The 16,950-nt window shown below is 34.6% G+C and overlaps 1 protein-coding gene across 1 annotated transcript; it reads right to left on the bottom strand.

Annotated features, from left to right (window-relative positions):
- Positions 1-11,869: 11,869 nt before the first annotated feature.
- LOC130827540 (protein OCTOPUS-like) lies at positions 11,870-14,042 on the bottom strand. Its single transcript, XM_057693278.1, has one exon. It carries the CDS (start codon positions 13,908-13,910, stop codon positions 12,111-12,113), a length of 1,800 nt encoding a protein of 599 aa, XP_057549261.1. The 5' UTR covers positions 13,911-14,042; the 3' UTR covers positions 11,870-12,110.
- Between the last annotated feature and the right edge of the window lie 2,908 nt (positions 14,043-16,950).

Here is a 16,950-nt window from a genome sequence, read left to right on the forward strand (position 1 = left end):
CAAAGCGGAAAATTATCAAGTTTGGAGAGTCATAGAAATCGGAGATTTTGAGGTAACCACTACTAACTCCAACAATGAAATTGTCCCCAAACCTATAACCGAATATGAAAAAGAAGATTTTCAGAAAATGGAATTAAATGCTCTTGCTATAAAATTACTTCATTGTGGTCTTGGACCAAACGAGCATAATAGAATTATGGGGTGCAAATCCGCTAAGCAAATTTGGGACCTGCTTGCTGTTACCCATGAGGGAACAAGTGAAGTAAAACGGTCCAAAATTGATTTGTTAATGTCTAAATACGAGAGATTTGTTATGGAGCCAAGAGAAAGTATCCAAGAGATGTTCACTAGGTTCACCAACATAACAAACGAGCTTGTCTCTCTTGGAAGAATAATTCCCACTGATGAACAAGTAAGGAAGATTCTTAGGAGCCTTCCTCAAGATGAGCGCTGGAGGGCCAAGGTTACTGCTATACAAGAGTCCAAAGATTTTACTAAGTTCAATCTAGAGGAGCTGGCTGGTTCCCTAATAACGCATGAATTGCATTTGGGAACAGCAGACAGTTCCAGGAACAAGGGTCTGGCTCTGGCAGCGGGGGAACAGGACGAATCAGAATGTGATGAGGAAGAGGCTGCTTTGTTGGTACGAAAATTCAAGAAGTTCTTCAGGAACAGCAGGTATGCAAATCAAAGAAACAACAAAGAAAGAAGAACAAAAAATCTTGAATGCCACAAATGTGGAAGTACCGAGCACTTCATCAAGGATTGCCCAACATGGAAAAATGAAAAGGGCAAGGGAAAGACAAGAGATTCAAGAAGACCGTTGAACAAAGAGAATTTTAACAAGACGGACTTTCGTAGGGCCATGATTGCTGCATGGGGAGAAACTGAAAGTGAGAATGAAACTATTGTTCCCGAAGAAGAGGAGACAGCTAACCTATGTCTCATGGCTACGCATAAAGGCAAGGAGAAGCAGGTAAATATTTCTAATCCATTTTCTGACCATTCATTTAATCTAAGTAAAAATGAATTAAAAGAGTTGTTAAAAGAGGCACAAGTTAAAATTGAAAATTGCAATGATAAGTGTCTCAAGATAGAAAAGGAACTTAAAGTAAGCAAAGACCATGTCTCATACATAAACACCTTTAGACATGATGTCCAAAACAGATTTTTCGGTTTGTTGGACCAAAATATAATCCTAAAGGAAAATATGGAGAGACTTAAGAAGGAAAATGTTATTCTTAATATTGAGCTATCACAATACAAATTATTAGGCTTAAATAAAGAATTGATAAATGCATCTACTAAGGATTTGTGCAATGATTTTCAACATTTAGAGTTGAATCCGGAATCCAACCGTAACAACAATAATAATCTTGAATTAAATTCAAGAGAAAAAGGGAAAATCAAAATAACTCCCAAATGGATTCTAGATGCTAAAAGTAAGAGATCAAAAGGCCTAAATTATTTTAAGAATAACAAAAGTAAGAAAGCTTACGTTGATCTTCCTAGAGACAGGTACTGTACCTTCTGTGGTAAAGCTGGCCATCTGAAGGAACAGTGCACCAAAAGGGAACAGTATACTGTCTCTAACAGAAACTATGTCGATAACATTCAAATTGATAAATATGATTCATGTAAGATCGACAAGGAACCCAAGAAAGTCTGGGTTCCTATAAATAACAATTAATTATCTTACAGGTCCAAGTGAGGGGGAACAGCTCATGGTATCTCGACAGTGGGTGTTCCAAGCATATGACAGGTGACAAATCTAAATTTCTCTCACTTGAAGCCTATGATGGGGGAACAGTAACCTTCGGTGACAATATGAAGGGTGAGATAATCGCCAAAGGAAAGGTTGGAAGGTCATGTTCCCACGCCATTGATAATGTATTTTTAGTCGAGAATTTGAAACACAACTTACTCAGCATTTCTCAATTTTGTGATAAGGGTAACTCTGTAAACTTTACTTCTGAAAAGTGCATTATTTCTAGGAACGACACAGGAGACATCATTCTTGAGGGAAACAGAAAAGGGAACACTTATATAGTGGACCTGGACACTGTTCCCAGAAACAGTCTAACGTGTCTAAGTGTTATAGAAGACGACCCACTTCTTTGGCATAAGCGTCTAGGTCATGCTAGTTATTCATTGATTAATTCATTAAGATCTAAAGACCTAGTAAGAGGACTACCATCTATAAAATTCCTTAAAGAGGAAATATGTGATCCTTGTGCCAAAGAAAAACAAGTAAGGTCATCTTTTAAACCAAAGAATGTTGTGACCACCTCAAAAACGCTTGAATTATTACACATGGATTTGTGTGGACCTATGAGAATACAAAGCCGTAGTGGCAAGAGATATGTGTTTGTTATTATTGATGATTATAGTAGATTTACATGGACTTTATTTCTAGTTAGTAAAGATGAAGCCTTTAATGAGTTTGTCTCTTTCGCTAACAAAATACAAAAATCTACCAATAATCAAATTGTTCACATAAGGTCAGATCATGGTAAAGAATTTGAAAATTCAAGCTTTATGAGTTATTGCAATGAACATGGAATAAGTCACAATTTTTCCGCCCCTAGAACACCACAACAAAATGGTGTTGTAGAAAGGAAAAATAGAACTTTAGAAGAAATGGCTAGAACTATGTTAATTGCTAGTGGTTTACCTAGAAATTTTTGGGCCGAGGCTGTTAATACTGCATGTTATATTTTAAATAGAGTATTGATAAGACCAATCACTTCTAAGACACCCTATGAACTGTTTAAAGGTGTTAAACCAAATATTGCCTATTTTCGTGTGTTTGGATGCAAATGTTTTGTACATGTTAATGGAAAACGGAATATAGGTAAATTTGATGAAAGAAGTGATGAAGCAGTATTTCTTGGCTACTCATCTCAAAGTAAGGCATATAGAGTCTATAACAAAAGAACAATGTGTGTGGAAGAATCCGTTCACATAATTTTCGATGAAACTAACTTTTTGTCAAGTGAACAGGATACAAATAATTTTAAGATAGGTCTTGCAAATTTAGAAGAAGATGATGAAGAATTGAAAGTGCATGATCAAGAAACAGCTGGTGAACAGCCGGTTCCAGCAGAAGCAGAAAGTACTGATCAAGTTCAGGAACTGCCAGAACATCAGGAACAGCAGACTGTTCCCAATCCAGCTGTTCCCACAGATGAGCAGAACAATCCAGTAGCTGAACAGAATGTTAATCAAGCTGATGAACCAGAACATGCTACTGTTCCCACAAGAGATTTTATGCCAAAACCTTGGAGATATCAAAAATACCATCCTCTTGATTTGATTGTAAGTGACTTAAATAAAGGAACACAAACTAGATCTCAAATGAGAAACTTTTGTGCACATTTTGCGTTCCTATCATCACTTGAACCCAAAAATCACGAAGAAGCTCTAAAGGATTCCGAATGGGTTGTAGCCATGCAAGATGAATTGAACGAATTTGAAAGGAACAAAGTATGGCATTTAGAACCCAAACCAAAACACAAGAAGGTAATTGGTTTGAAATGGGTATTTCGGAACAAACTAGATGAGCATGGAATAATTGTAAGAAACAAAGCAAGGCTCGTGGTCAAAGGGTACAATCAACAAGAAGGTATTGATTATACTGAGACATTTGCTCCAGTAGCAAGGTTAGAAGCTATTAGAATTTTAATTTCTTTTGCTGCATTTATGAACTTTAAATTATATCAAATGGATGTGAAATGTGCTTTCTTGAATGGTTTTCTTGATGAAGAAGTTTTTGTTGAACAACCGCCTGGCTTTGAGAATACCTCGAGTCTTGATCATGTCTATAAGCTTGATAAAGCTCTTTATGGGTTGAAACAAGCTCCTAGGCAATGGTATGAAAGACTATCAAAGTTTTTGATTCAAAACGACTTTGTTAGAGGTAAAATTGATAAAACCTTATTCTTTAAGAATAAAGGTTCCAATATATTAGTTGTTCAAATATATGTTGATGATATTATTTTTGGTGCCACAAATGAATTGCTATGTAAAGAATTTGCTAACCTTATGAGCACTGAATTTGAAATGAGCATGATGGGAGAATTAAATTTCTTTCTTGGTTTGCAAATTAAACAAACTGCTAATGGTATCTTTATTCATCAACAAAAATATATAAAAGAACTTCTTAAGAAATATGGCATGAATAACGCTAAAACCAACCATACACCCATGGCTACTAATGTAAGATTAGATGAAGATACAAATGGAACAAATATTGACCAAACTATGTATAGAGGCATGATTGGATCTTTATTATATCTAACTGCTAGTAGACCCGATATTTCATTTAGTGTTGGTCTATGTGCGAGATTTCAATCTAACCCTAAAGAATCACATCTAACAGCAGTGAAACGTATTTTGAGATATCTAAAGGGAACAGATGATTTATCATTATTTTATCCTAAAAGTGATGTCTTTGATTTGAAAGGCTTTAGTGATGCAGATTATGCAGGAGATCTTGTTAATAGAAAAAGCACGTCAGGTATGGTACAATTTCTTGGCTCATGTTTAGTTTCATGGAGTTCCAAGAAACAAAACACTGTTGCATTATCAACCGCTGAAGCTGAGTACGTAGCAGCAGCAGCTTGCTGTTCCCAAATGATATGGATAAAGCAGCAGCTAAGAGACTTTGGTATTAAGTATGCATGTGTTCCTATTTATTGCGATAATACCAGTGCCATATGCATATCCAAAGATCCAGTGCATCACTCACGAGTAAAGCACATCCATATTAGGCATCATTTTCTTAAGGATAATGTTGAAAATAAAAATATTATTGTTAAGCATGTAAACACTAACGAGCAAATAGCAGATATCATGACCAAACCGCTTCCAAGGGAACAGCATGAGAAAATGAGATTGGAACTTGGCATGATCAAGCTGCATTAAAGGAAGTATCATATATGATTCCTAGAGACAAAATGAAAATTGAAAATGATCAATCAACCACAATAATCTTGATTGAAAAATCAATTATCGAAAGGATCAGGTACGCATTTTTTAAAAGGTATATACTTTGGATGTTCTCATGATTGCATGATTATTTTGATCTGACGGTAGTAGCACAATATTACCATTTTTCTTTTTAAAAATTAAAAAGACAAACAAAAACAACAATTTTTTTTTCCAGCAGTTCTTTTAAGTAGGAGTTGAATCTCAACATACTCCATTTTCACAATTCAAAATCAATTGTCTTGATTTGATAACTGCCTCAACACGTCACTTCATCCAATACAATTACTCCCTCTCGTCCCATCTTTCATTTCATCTTCACTAACCTTTCACGTTCACTCAACCCTAAACCGTCATTCCTTCCACTTCCCTTTCACTCCGTCATTTTCCTTTGCTTTTCTCTCTAAAAACTTCAATGAAAACCAAGAATATGAAACCAAAAATGAAGCAACCTGTCCCTCTTCGAGTTATCTACCCACCTTCTCACACTCACAAACCTAAGTCTTCATCAAAGGAACCAGAGGACACCCCTATGTCTCCGCAAACAAGTGGTAAAAGAACAAGAGAATCCAAGAAACCTTCAACCCACTCTACCAAGAAAATGAAGGTAACGCATTACTCAAATGCTGAAGAACTTTCTAAAGAAATGTCTGTAGGATTTGGTCTAGACAAAGAATGGTACGAATCTACAATCTTTCCTAAATACCATGAAATTTTACAAACTCAAAAATGGGAATCACTTATGAGCGTATATTGCTGCAACCCCATTTACCCTGACATTATGCATGAGTTTATTTCTAATTTTGCTGTTCATGATGGAGTTTGTTCTAGTTCAATCAAAGATATTGATATTGAATTTGATAGTCTGACTTTAGGAGAGTGGTTAGGTGTTCCTGCTACTGGTTTTGACGTTTATCATGTTGGGTCTAAGATTGCGTTTTCTGGAAGAGATGAAAAAGATGTTTGGAGATGCTTGGGGGTTAGGCAAAAAAGGGGGAAAGTAAGTCACAATGTCCTGTCTCCTTTACATAAGTTGCTGTACAACATTGCTAGAAGGTTTATCTTGCCACGAAACTCAAAACGTAGTGAGGTAAGTCTTCGAGATGCAACCCTGATATACTGTATGGTGAACAACATAAAGATTAATTTTCCTTCCTTGATGATTTCTCATTTAAATGATTGTATAGCCAAACGTTGTATGGTTGGCTATGGTGGTTTGTTGTCATGGATTTTCTCAAAGTTTGGTGTTCCACTGGGTGATTATAGTTTTCCTATGGGTCCCAGCAATATGATAGGTGCAAAATGTTTGAGTAATTTGCGCCTTAAACTAAATGAGGAAGGGATTCTTGAAAATATTGTGGAACAGGTTGAGATTGATTCTGATAATGAGGAACAGAAGGAAGAGGGGAAGGAAAAGGAGGAACAGGAGGAAGAGGAAGAGAAGGAAGAGAAGGAACAGGAGAAAAAGGAAGAAAAGGAGAAGGAGGAACAGGAGAAAGAAGGGGATGGAGTTAAGGAACAGGAGGTTGTTCCTTCTGAGGAAGAAGACCAGGGGTTGGAATCTAAGGTTTCTCTTGAAGAAGACTCTAGGGCTGAACCCAATAGTTTTCCCTCATCAAAGCCAACCACTCCACCAACTCATCATTTCACTCCACCACCACCATCACCAACACCAAGATCACCACCACCATCATTTCACAGTCACAGCTTTGATCAGGCAACCGTTCCTACTGCTCCCTTATATTCCATTCTTCTCAAGCTTGATGATTTGCAGGATCGCTTCTTCAAATTTCAAGATGAGATCCGTGTTTCCCTAGCCTCTTTAGCTGACCAGATGACTCAGATGGAGGCTCGTCTTGGCGCTAAATTGGATACAGTTGAGGTGGAAACGGAATATGTTGATGAAGATGCTCCTGCTTCATAGTTTCCCTTTTATTATTTTCATTGCTGCTGTCTCTGTCTTTAAACAATTTCTTTCTTTTGGTACCAGCTGGGGTACACCTCTTAAACATTGTTAACTTTGTTAAACCTTTTTACATATGCTACTAACTGTTAGGTTTGGTTAGTCATTGCTTATCATGCTTGCATTCATTGTTATTGCTTTTTAATTTGTGCATCCTTATTCTCTCTTTGACTATAACTATATGTGTAGTGCTGTGGTTTGATTGCTTATCTTCTTTTTGAATGATGTCAAAAGGGGGAATATTTGGCACAAACTTAAATAATGCTTGAGTATGCCTAGTCTGATATACATTTATTCTGTTGAACATTAGGAACTGTGGCTATGCTCTGATATTCATGCTCTGATGCTCTGATGATTAATAAGTTTAGCTCAGTTTAGCTCTGATATACATACCGAGATACATACTTTGATTGTTATGATTTATATGCTCTGATGATTACTTGAATGCTATGATAAAAGTTCTTACAGTGCTTTAAGTTTTGTTTGGTAAGTTTTGTTTTGTTTTAGTTCTATTTGAAATCTTAAGTTATAAACTACTTCCGATGTTTTGATTATGCTTAAGTTATTTTAAATATTTCTGATTAATAGAGTAATTTGTTTTTAATGTATGCTTGGTAAATTATATTGTAACGATTTAATTTACTAAGTAATGTAGAGTTGTTTTAATCTCGAACATGCTCTTCAATATTGGTTTTACTCTATTTCGTTTTTAAGTTTGTTTGAAAAGTTTGTCATCATCAAAAAGGGGGAATTTGTTGGACCTCTTAAGTTTTGATGATGACTACACTTTATTTAAGCGAACATGTTTTTAGAGATTGTGCAGGTCGATATCCGATTATGATTATGATCGTTGATAGTACCTATGCCTTAGCTTATGGAAACGTACATGTCAAAAGGTTTCAATTGATGTTAGGAGAAGTATATCACTTGGGATGTAAAATGGAGACAGCAAATCTACTGTTCCCAAGTTGGATGTTCTAGCTAAACTGAAGTCTGGAGACAGCACACTGTTCCTGAGCTGAAGGTTGAATACGCTGACTGAAAATTCTGATTATCATATTTTAATTATTATTTTTAGTTAATGTATTTTAAATTAAATTGTTGCAGTAAAAATTTATTTAAGTTAATTGGCAAATCGTTTTTGTTAAAGAAAATGAATTCACGTTTTATTTGTTAAGATCCTTTATTTTAGGATCTATTTTTAGTAAATCATGGATTTGTTAAAAATAGAATTAACTAACTTTGAATTGGTCTTAGCAAATCTTTTCAGCCGGTCTTTATTCCTAAAAATTAGCAAACAATCATTCCCACTAAGATTAACCGTTTTCTAAATAGAGCATGAAGTTCCAGCCATTAATTTGGGGAACAGGAATTACTACTGAAAAAACTGCTACTTTAGGGAACAGCGGTTATTAAGGGAACAGCGGTTATTGTTTGTGTACACGTGCGATTTGACTTAATCAATTCTTATGGAAATAACCGTGTGTTTGCTTAATCCACATTACTCCCATGATCTCTTGATAGTGGGATGATGGATTGGATTATTCCACTTTCTTAGGAATATTATTTTCTATAAATTGCAAGATAATTCCGGTTTTTATAAAAGAGAGAAGTAATCCAACGTTTTGTGCTTAAGTGTTTTTCATACGTTTTTGTTGGATTTTACAAGAAATATTTTGTTCTTAAAGTTGCCAATTAATTTATAATATTTTCTTGATGCAACTCTTTGATTTATTTTAGAGAATTTATATCCTTTTTGTAAGGGTTTTTGAGAGTTTATGTAATTAGACTCGGGTGAGTCTAAGGGGGAAATTAGATAGCTTTGAGTGAAGCTAGAGAGGATTAGCTTGAAGAGAAGCTAAGGTTGTTGCTTGGAGTAAAGCAATTAGAGAGAAGAGGAGTCGGCCTAGGTGTTACGCTTCGAGTGAAGCAAGGTGTTTATTGTGATTGTAACTAATTGCCTTAAACATAGTGGAGTTTTTGAAAATCCCAAGTGGTCGTGGTTTTTCCTTTTGTTTAGGCCCAAAAGGTTTCCACGTAAAATCGTGTGTCTCTCTTATTATTTTGCTCTTAGTTTAAGCTTTATTTATTTTGAATAATTCCGCAAAAACAGGGCACAATCGCTTAAACTTGTAACAACAACAATTCACCCCCCCTCTTGTTGCTGTTCCCGTTCCTAATTGAATCAACACATAATTTGAATAAAAAAAAATAACGATACGCAGATCGTATTTAATTACATTCAAAACAAACAATTTGCAGATTGTATATACTATCCTAATTTTATATATAAATATTTGTTTTGGGTCATACTAGTCATAACATGTCAAAATAATATCAAATATTATAAACGGCTTTAACTATACAATATTTCAAACTAAATGGTCATAACAATTAGCATATAAAATATTCTTATGTTGAGTCAAACTTAACTAATTTAAGTAAGAAATTTTTAAGGAAAAAAAACTGTTTAAATCCAATTAAGACTCTATAAATGGTTATATGCACATTAAAAAAAAAACTTCCAAAAAAAAACGTTTTGAAGAAGGAAAACAGCAAGGGGAAAGAAGGGAACCCAGCAGCCACCTACCAGGAGCCGGTTCACCACTGCCCCACCAGCCCGCCTTCGAGGAGCGGCTTCACTACTGCCGCGCCACGTAGCTGTGCCTCCCTCCGGCCACCATTGCCACCTCAGACAGCTCGTGGCCTGCGCATACTTCCCGGTTTTTGTTTATTTTTTTTTTTTATGAATTCGAACAAATTCTAATTTATATACAATCTTTGTGCATGAATTGCTTCAAATTTCAGCAAAAACAAGTTTTTGGCTTTTAAATTTCAATCCAATTGAACAAATTTGTGTTTTAGCAATTAAAATCGAATTGGGGAAAAACTAGGGTTTGAGCATTTTCGATCCAAAACCATTGAATTGTTAACAAAAAAGACAATTAACAATGAACAAAATTTTGTGTTTTAACAATTCATTGTGTGTGGGTTTCGTAACTGATCAAAGCCCCAAGACAGTTACCACAAAAAAAAAAGGATTTTCATGCGAATGAATTGAAAAAAAAAAGAAAAACGAGTTGGGTTCCACTGATAACACAAGACAATGGATTTTCCAGAGAATTAAGATCATATGAATATTATGAATTAGGCTAAACTGATACCACTGTTGGGTCTCCTTAGATGCTTAAAAGCGGAATTTCAGGAAACACTTTCCTAACATCTATCTCAAGATCATAAACATAATCAGACACATGAATCATATAAAAGGATTGGTCTATATTACCTTTGTAGCGTGAAATCCACAAAATTAACGCAATAAGATAATCTGGAGAGCCTCAAACGTTGCTCCTCTATTTAGTCTACCAGAATCAATTGAATACCAACTTCTGCTAGAACGGAAGAGATGTTTCTCTTGCTTTTTCTGGTTTTTCAATGTGTGTGTAAATAATTGAGAGTGAGAGTTTAAATAAAAATATTTTTAATACTCACACCCCCATTATCCCCACTTGTCCACTACCAACATTATATCCTCATATAATACTAGTAACCTAGGTCAAAAGAAACTGATTCTTTTGTTAACCTAATTGGATCACAAGCCCATACTCCTAATGGGCCTGAGTCATTTATCGTTCAATTGATTCTTTTGTAAGACCTTATAGGATTAATTATATTAGTCGTGGTTCAATTATTATTGACCCACCAATTATATTTATTCTCTAGCAAGCAAATACAATTACTAATAATAATTAACTTTATTATCTTCATAAATATCCTATATATTTATATTTAGTAATTGTCGAAAATGTCTACGGACATATTCCTTCAGTCACATGAATGTCTTCTCAATTTCATAGTATTGTTCTCATGCTACTTTGGTTCAATGTAAGGCACTAAATCAAACACTAGATGCACAATGTTTTTGTGGTATTAAGTACGTGAATTTGCATTGTAACTGATTGTAGAAATAACTAATTGTACTAATAACCGATTGTACAAAGCGAATAACATTTACCTGTTTTACTAATAACAAAATGTTGCGAGACGGTTTTTTGAGATACGCGTCAATCTGGGCTGGAGTTAGTGTTATAACATATTTAGAGTTGGCGTTATAACATATTCAAGTTCGTATTCTAACCCATTAAAGTTGGCATGTTAATCATTTTGGAGTTAGTGTTTTAACCTGTTAAGTTGTTAATTAATTAAAGTTGGTATTCTAACATATTGAAATTGGTATTTTAACCTGTTAAAGTTGCTATTTTAACCTATTTGAAGTGGTGTTTTACTTTATTAAATTGTTAACATATTGATGTTGGTATTTCAACCTATAAAAGGTAGTATTTTAACCTGTTAAAGTTCGTATTTTAATATGTTTTAGTTGTTTTATGTTGCTTATTTAAGTTGTATTTTGACTTATTTAAGTTGGTGTTTTAACCTATTAAAGTTTGTGTTTTAATCCACTAAAGTGATATTTTAACCTATTGAAGTTGATATGTAACCTATTCAAGTTGTTATTTTATAAATATTGTTTTAACCAACTACAACAGTTTAAAACACTAACTTTAATAGGTTAAAATACTGACTTCAATAGGTAAACTTAACAAGTTAAAATAACTTTGACAAATTAAAACTCCAACACCAAATACCAACTTTAATAGCTCAAAATATTAACTCAAATAGGTTAATATACCATTTCAATAGGTTAAAATACCAACTTAAATAGATTAAAACAGCTATAGCACATTTATTTTTATGTTTTTCATTTTTTTAATAGTACAATATCCGTGGGCTGGACGCCTGGGCCTGAAGAGCCATCTCTATAAGAGACGGTCTCTCCGAAGACTAGCTGCGTACTTATTCCATCTACTTTCTTAGTATGTATTCTTTATTATTCTTGACATTAATTATGTCCTTGGAAATGTCACTAGTTATCATAGAACTAATGTGATAAGAGCATCATTACTCTAAAAGATGACAGATCCCACACAAAGAAATCATACATTCAACATAAATGAATGATTGTAAGCTTGATTGACAAATTGATTACCTAATGTGAAAATTCATTATCAGTATACCCACTGTTATCATAGAAGCAAAGATTTATCTTTAACACAATGGCTTGAAACTGAAAATTTTATATCGACATATTGTTTAAAGTCTACAATCGTAATACAGTTCTAGCCAACGATTTCGAATTCTTCAATCTACTTCTTCCTAGCCTATTTCTCCTACGGCTCTGCAACGGTGTCAAATAGAATGGCAACAAGCCGTTATCAAGGTGATTAGGTGAGTGTCTAGCACTTCGATTTCTCTGTAAAACTACAGTTTCATTCCTACTCCTAACAATGGCTTTTGATCCGACTACTATGGATGAGCTCCTAGAACTCGAACTGCTTTGGCTTCGTATCAGTTTACTTGGATTGTTATCAACAGACTCAGTATCAGGGCTCTCTAAATTCTCTTTTTCACCTTCTACGTTCCCAAATTTATCGCCTTTTTTCCGATTTAGAAAGCCCCAAATGTTCAACAACTTGCTCCATTGGCGACATTTCTTGAAGCCTTGGCCATTACTACAGCTAGAAACCGAAGCCAGGTCTTTAGATGCAGTTTCAATGCTCTCTGAACTATCATCTATAAGTGAATTTGACTTCAACCTCCACTCATTCAACTCTTTCTCAGTAATCAGCAATTTAGTCCCATTGAATATCCCAATAGCAGCTGGTGAAACCCGAGCATTTGACAATCCTTCCTGTTCATTAACCTCAATCACTCCGGCTTCCCTCTTAACCAATCTAAACCGACCAGACAGATTCCTCCAGCGCTCATTATCACTACCATTTTCGACCTTAGTTTTCCCTTCACTCAACACTCGGTTATCAAATCCATAAACCGTAGCCATAGCATTCTCTATAACCGAAACCATGGGCGCATTATTCACATTCCTACGAGGCAATGTCGCTCTAGCACCGAGCAAATATCCATCCCAAGATGCCCTAGGAGCCTCAAACTCATTCCTCCCAACCCCATCAACCGATATCCTACCACAATCGACTGACGACCTCCCTATATCAATCGAAAACCTAGGATCTGTATCACATGACCTCCTCCCGAATCCACCACAATCAATTGATGCCATACCTAAATCAATTGATAATCTAGGATCCGTATCACACGACCTCCTCCCAAACCCACCACAATCAGTTGATGCCCTACCTAACTCCATTGAACCTCTAGGATCCGTATCACATGATCTCCTACCGAAACCATATTCACCGACTTCTGATTGAGTATCTCTCAACCTTCTCCCTCTCAAATTCTCAAGCTTCATCTCTCCCAAACCAACACCATTACTTTTATTACACTCACTCTCTGTCTTCTGCTCTTTCCCCCATTTTCTAAATTTCTTACTAAATACAGAAGCAGCAATCCAAAAACTACCAGCAATTTCTTTAAAATCTTTCTTTTTACTGTTACTACCTTTCAATTCAAGGTCTATTAACTCTTCCACAGTCTTAGAATCCCCAAACTCATCATACACATTTCCAAAATCAGAAACCCTAACTTCCCGTTCCACTTCAACTCCTTCTTCTTCCTCCAGAAACTCAAGATTCCTTGATTGAACTGACACGACGTCGTTTCCACCATTATCATCGTCAATATCGAAAAGGTTCGACAGGGAATTAAGACCGCGAACATCGCAAGATCGTCGACGGGGTTCTATTCCGACGACAAGATCGAATTTTTTTTCCGAGAATGTCTTGCATCTCCGGAGCTCCGGTAAACCTCCGGAGACCGAAGAAAAAGAAGTGGATGCTTCAGCACAAGAAGAAGACGGGTTCAGGACAGAGAGTCGTTCATGAAGACATGGAGCACAAAGTCCGGATGTTGTAGGGACGTTTGGGTGGCGATAGCATTGAGTAAGGCGGTGAGGTTTAGAGTTTGGTGGTGGCTCCGCCATTGTTGAGGTAGAGAGAAAAAATCGAGGATTTGTTCACGCCATTTTTATAGAGAAGAAAAAAGTTAGTTCAGTGCTTTGAGAAGATGAAAGAGAAAATCTTAGTACTGGCATCAGACATTTTTGTTAAGTGTGTCATGTTGCATACTTGCATCGTTTGTTCGTTTTCTTTTCCTTCGATTATTTCTTATTTGTCTACTTTAATTTTTTTTTCACTTAATGAAAGAAAATTTTTAATTTAATATTTGAATTATATATTTAAGAAAAAATATATTTATATCAGATCTTGTTTGATTCGTGTTGATACAAAAAATTTTAATATATAATTTTTACAATTTTTTATTATGCATATACTATGAGATATCGAGACTTAAAATTTGCATTAAAATACGTGAAAAAGTAAATTAAAAAAACAAAAAAGAACAGAGGGAGTATTATTTTTGTCGAAATCAGTTTATTTGTTTCTATTAAAAATCTCAAAAAAAATTTAAGTTTAAAAATCTCGAACTTTTATTTTTCATTGAAAAATTTGTTATTTATCATCGATTTTCTTTTAAAGGATAATTTTGTTTGTTATGATTAGGGGTGTTCAAAAATATCCGGTTTGAAAAACCCGATCCGGAAAACTCGGTATCCGATTTTTAAAACCGGGTAAATTACCCGATTTACCAAATTCGGATAATTCGGGTTGGGTACCCGGTTTTAAAACCGGCTATTCGGGTCGGATACGAATCACGAATTTTGGAAAACCAGGTACCCGGTATACCGTTTGTAATTTTTTTTTATTCTAAAAAGTAAAAACCCTAAATCTACCTTGGGCCTATCCCGTCATTCACTCATTCTTGTTGACTGCTGCTTCAGTTCTTCTTCTTCTTCATTTTTCTTCACGCCGTCATCTTCTTCAATCTTCATCTTCTTCAATCTTCAGTTCTTCACGCCATCATCTTGCTTTTTCTTCACCATTCACGTTGAGACGTCATCTTCTTCAGTTCTTCAATTGGGTAAGTTTATTTAGCCATTTTTGCATTTTCTGATATTTGTCTTAATTTTTTTCGTACTTATTTTTAGTTCATCACCATTTTCGCATTTTTAGTTCATTACCAATTTCTGATATTTTTCACTGATTTAACCATTGGGTGAGTTATTGGGTACTTATTTAATTTATTTTTTTTTTGCCATTTTCGATTTTGTCACAGATTTATTTAGCCATTTTCGGTACTTATTGAAGATCTACATGGATTCTTACCCACCACCATCTAGATTTCCGGTAGCTCTTTATCATTTTTATTTTACCATTTATCTTTGATATTTGATTCTGATATTTGTTCAACTTGTTCTATGTTTTTGATGTATATGATGATGGTAGATTATATATAACAAAATCATGCTTGTATATGATGAATTGATGATGGTAGATTCACTAGATTGGTAATTGATTGTGAATTGTGATGAACTGATGATGGTAAATTGGTAATGATTCATGTTTATATGATATAACTGCCATATCTGCGTGGAATCTGGGATGAATATAGTTGCAGACACTTGTGACTTGTGAGTTGTGAGTTGTGACTATCTTAGCTAAAAGGTTTTGGATGAACTGATGATGGTAAATTGGTAATGATTCATGTTTATATGATATCACTGCCATAAGCCTATTACTTTGTTAGGAAAGACTTTGCAAGCTATCACTTTTTTTAACTACTTGAAGTTTCATCAAAGATTGCTAGGACCATTTTGTAAGACAATCTATTTCGGATCACTCATAGTATTGTAAAGCATCCTGGTCAAGCTGCCACATTTTTGGCTCATATAAAGGAGAGTATTAATGTTTCTGCAAAGGATGATCAAGCATTGATGTTGTTTAGTGGGGATGAGACTCGAAAGGATGCCGGTCCTCGAAGTGAAGCCCAGAGTTATTGGCTTGTTGCTGAATCAAAAGGGTGGTTTGGTGACAATGAATATGTTTACATCTATCGAATATCGTCGGTTTAATCTGTCTTGTTTTTACGGTTCTTTTTTATTTGCTCAATCATGATCTTGGTGTGCTTAAATTATTGAGATTTAAACAATTATTGACCTTAACAAGTATACAATCAACATTTTGGAGAATCCTTATGGTCTGAGTTACATGGGGATACTTGCTCAAGTATTTTTCCATTGGTACTGCTAACCCAAGTTTCGGGTTGATGAAGTAAACAATTAGGAAGAAATAGTTTGAATGAAGACCCAATAAATAATTGCATAGAGAATGAAGATTACAACAAAACCTTTTTTATTAGGAATAAATAATACTACTTTGGATGAACACCCAATAAATGATTGTGTAAAGAATGAAGATCAAAACGAAACTTATTTCTCCATATCACCATTACAATAAAATGTAGTGATTGATTTTCTTTCACATTTTAGGAGGTGAATGAAAGAATACGGGTTGTATTGAGTTTTTGGGGTTATGGTGCTTTAGATAAAGAATGTTATGGTGCTTTAGATTTGGATTATCAATAGTTGAACATGTCACAGGTAAGGATAAGAAATAAACATCGAACAATACTTTTGGTGAATTTATTGTACAATTTTGTTTGTAGATCTTTACCTACTTTGCTAATTGATTATGATACTAATTAGAGCAAAAAGTTTTGATTTTGTGATGAATTTATGAAATTGATGATTAAAGTTTCTTTCTTTGATTTAGTTCTTGATTAGACTTGTTAATTGTTATAGTGATTAATTTAAGTAAAGCTTCTTGTTTATCTTTTGCTTGAATCAATCTTCAAGGTTGACTTGAAACTTTCTGATGATAATGACTTTTGGGCAGTCAGTGGTTAGTAAAAGAATGAAAATTTTTAAAAATTATATGCTTAATCAATTCAAATTAATTAATTATCTGCTAATAATTGCAATTGGGTAATTCAATTATACAAAAACCCAATTTCAACTTTGGATTTTGGTATCTTGGGGAGACTAAAGATGTTTTTTTTAGGAAAATAAATAAAGATAAAATCTTGTATCCTTATATTATATATTAAAAATGGGGTGTTTCTAT

The sequence above is a fragment of the Amaranthus tricolor genome, chromosome 11 (assembly GCF_026212465.1).
Source record: "Amaranthus tricolor cultivar Red isolate AtriRed21 chromosome 11, ASM2621246v1, whole genome shotgun sequence".
NCBI lineage: Eukaryota > Viridiplantae > Streptophyta > Magnoliopsida > Caryophyllales > Amaranthaceae > Amaranthus > Amaranthus tricolor.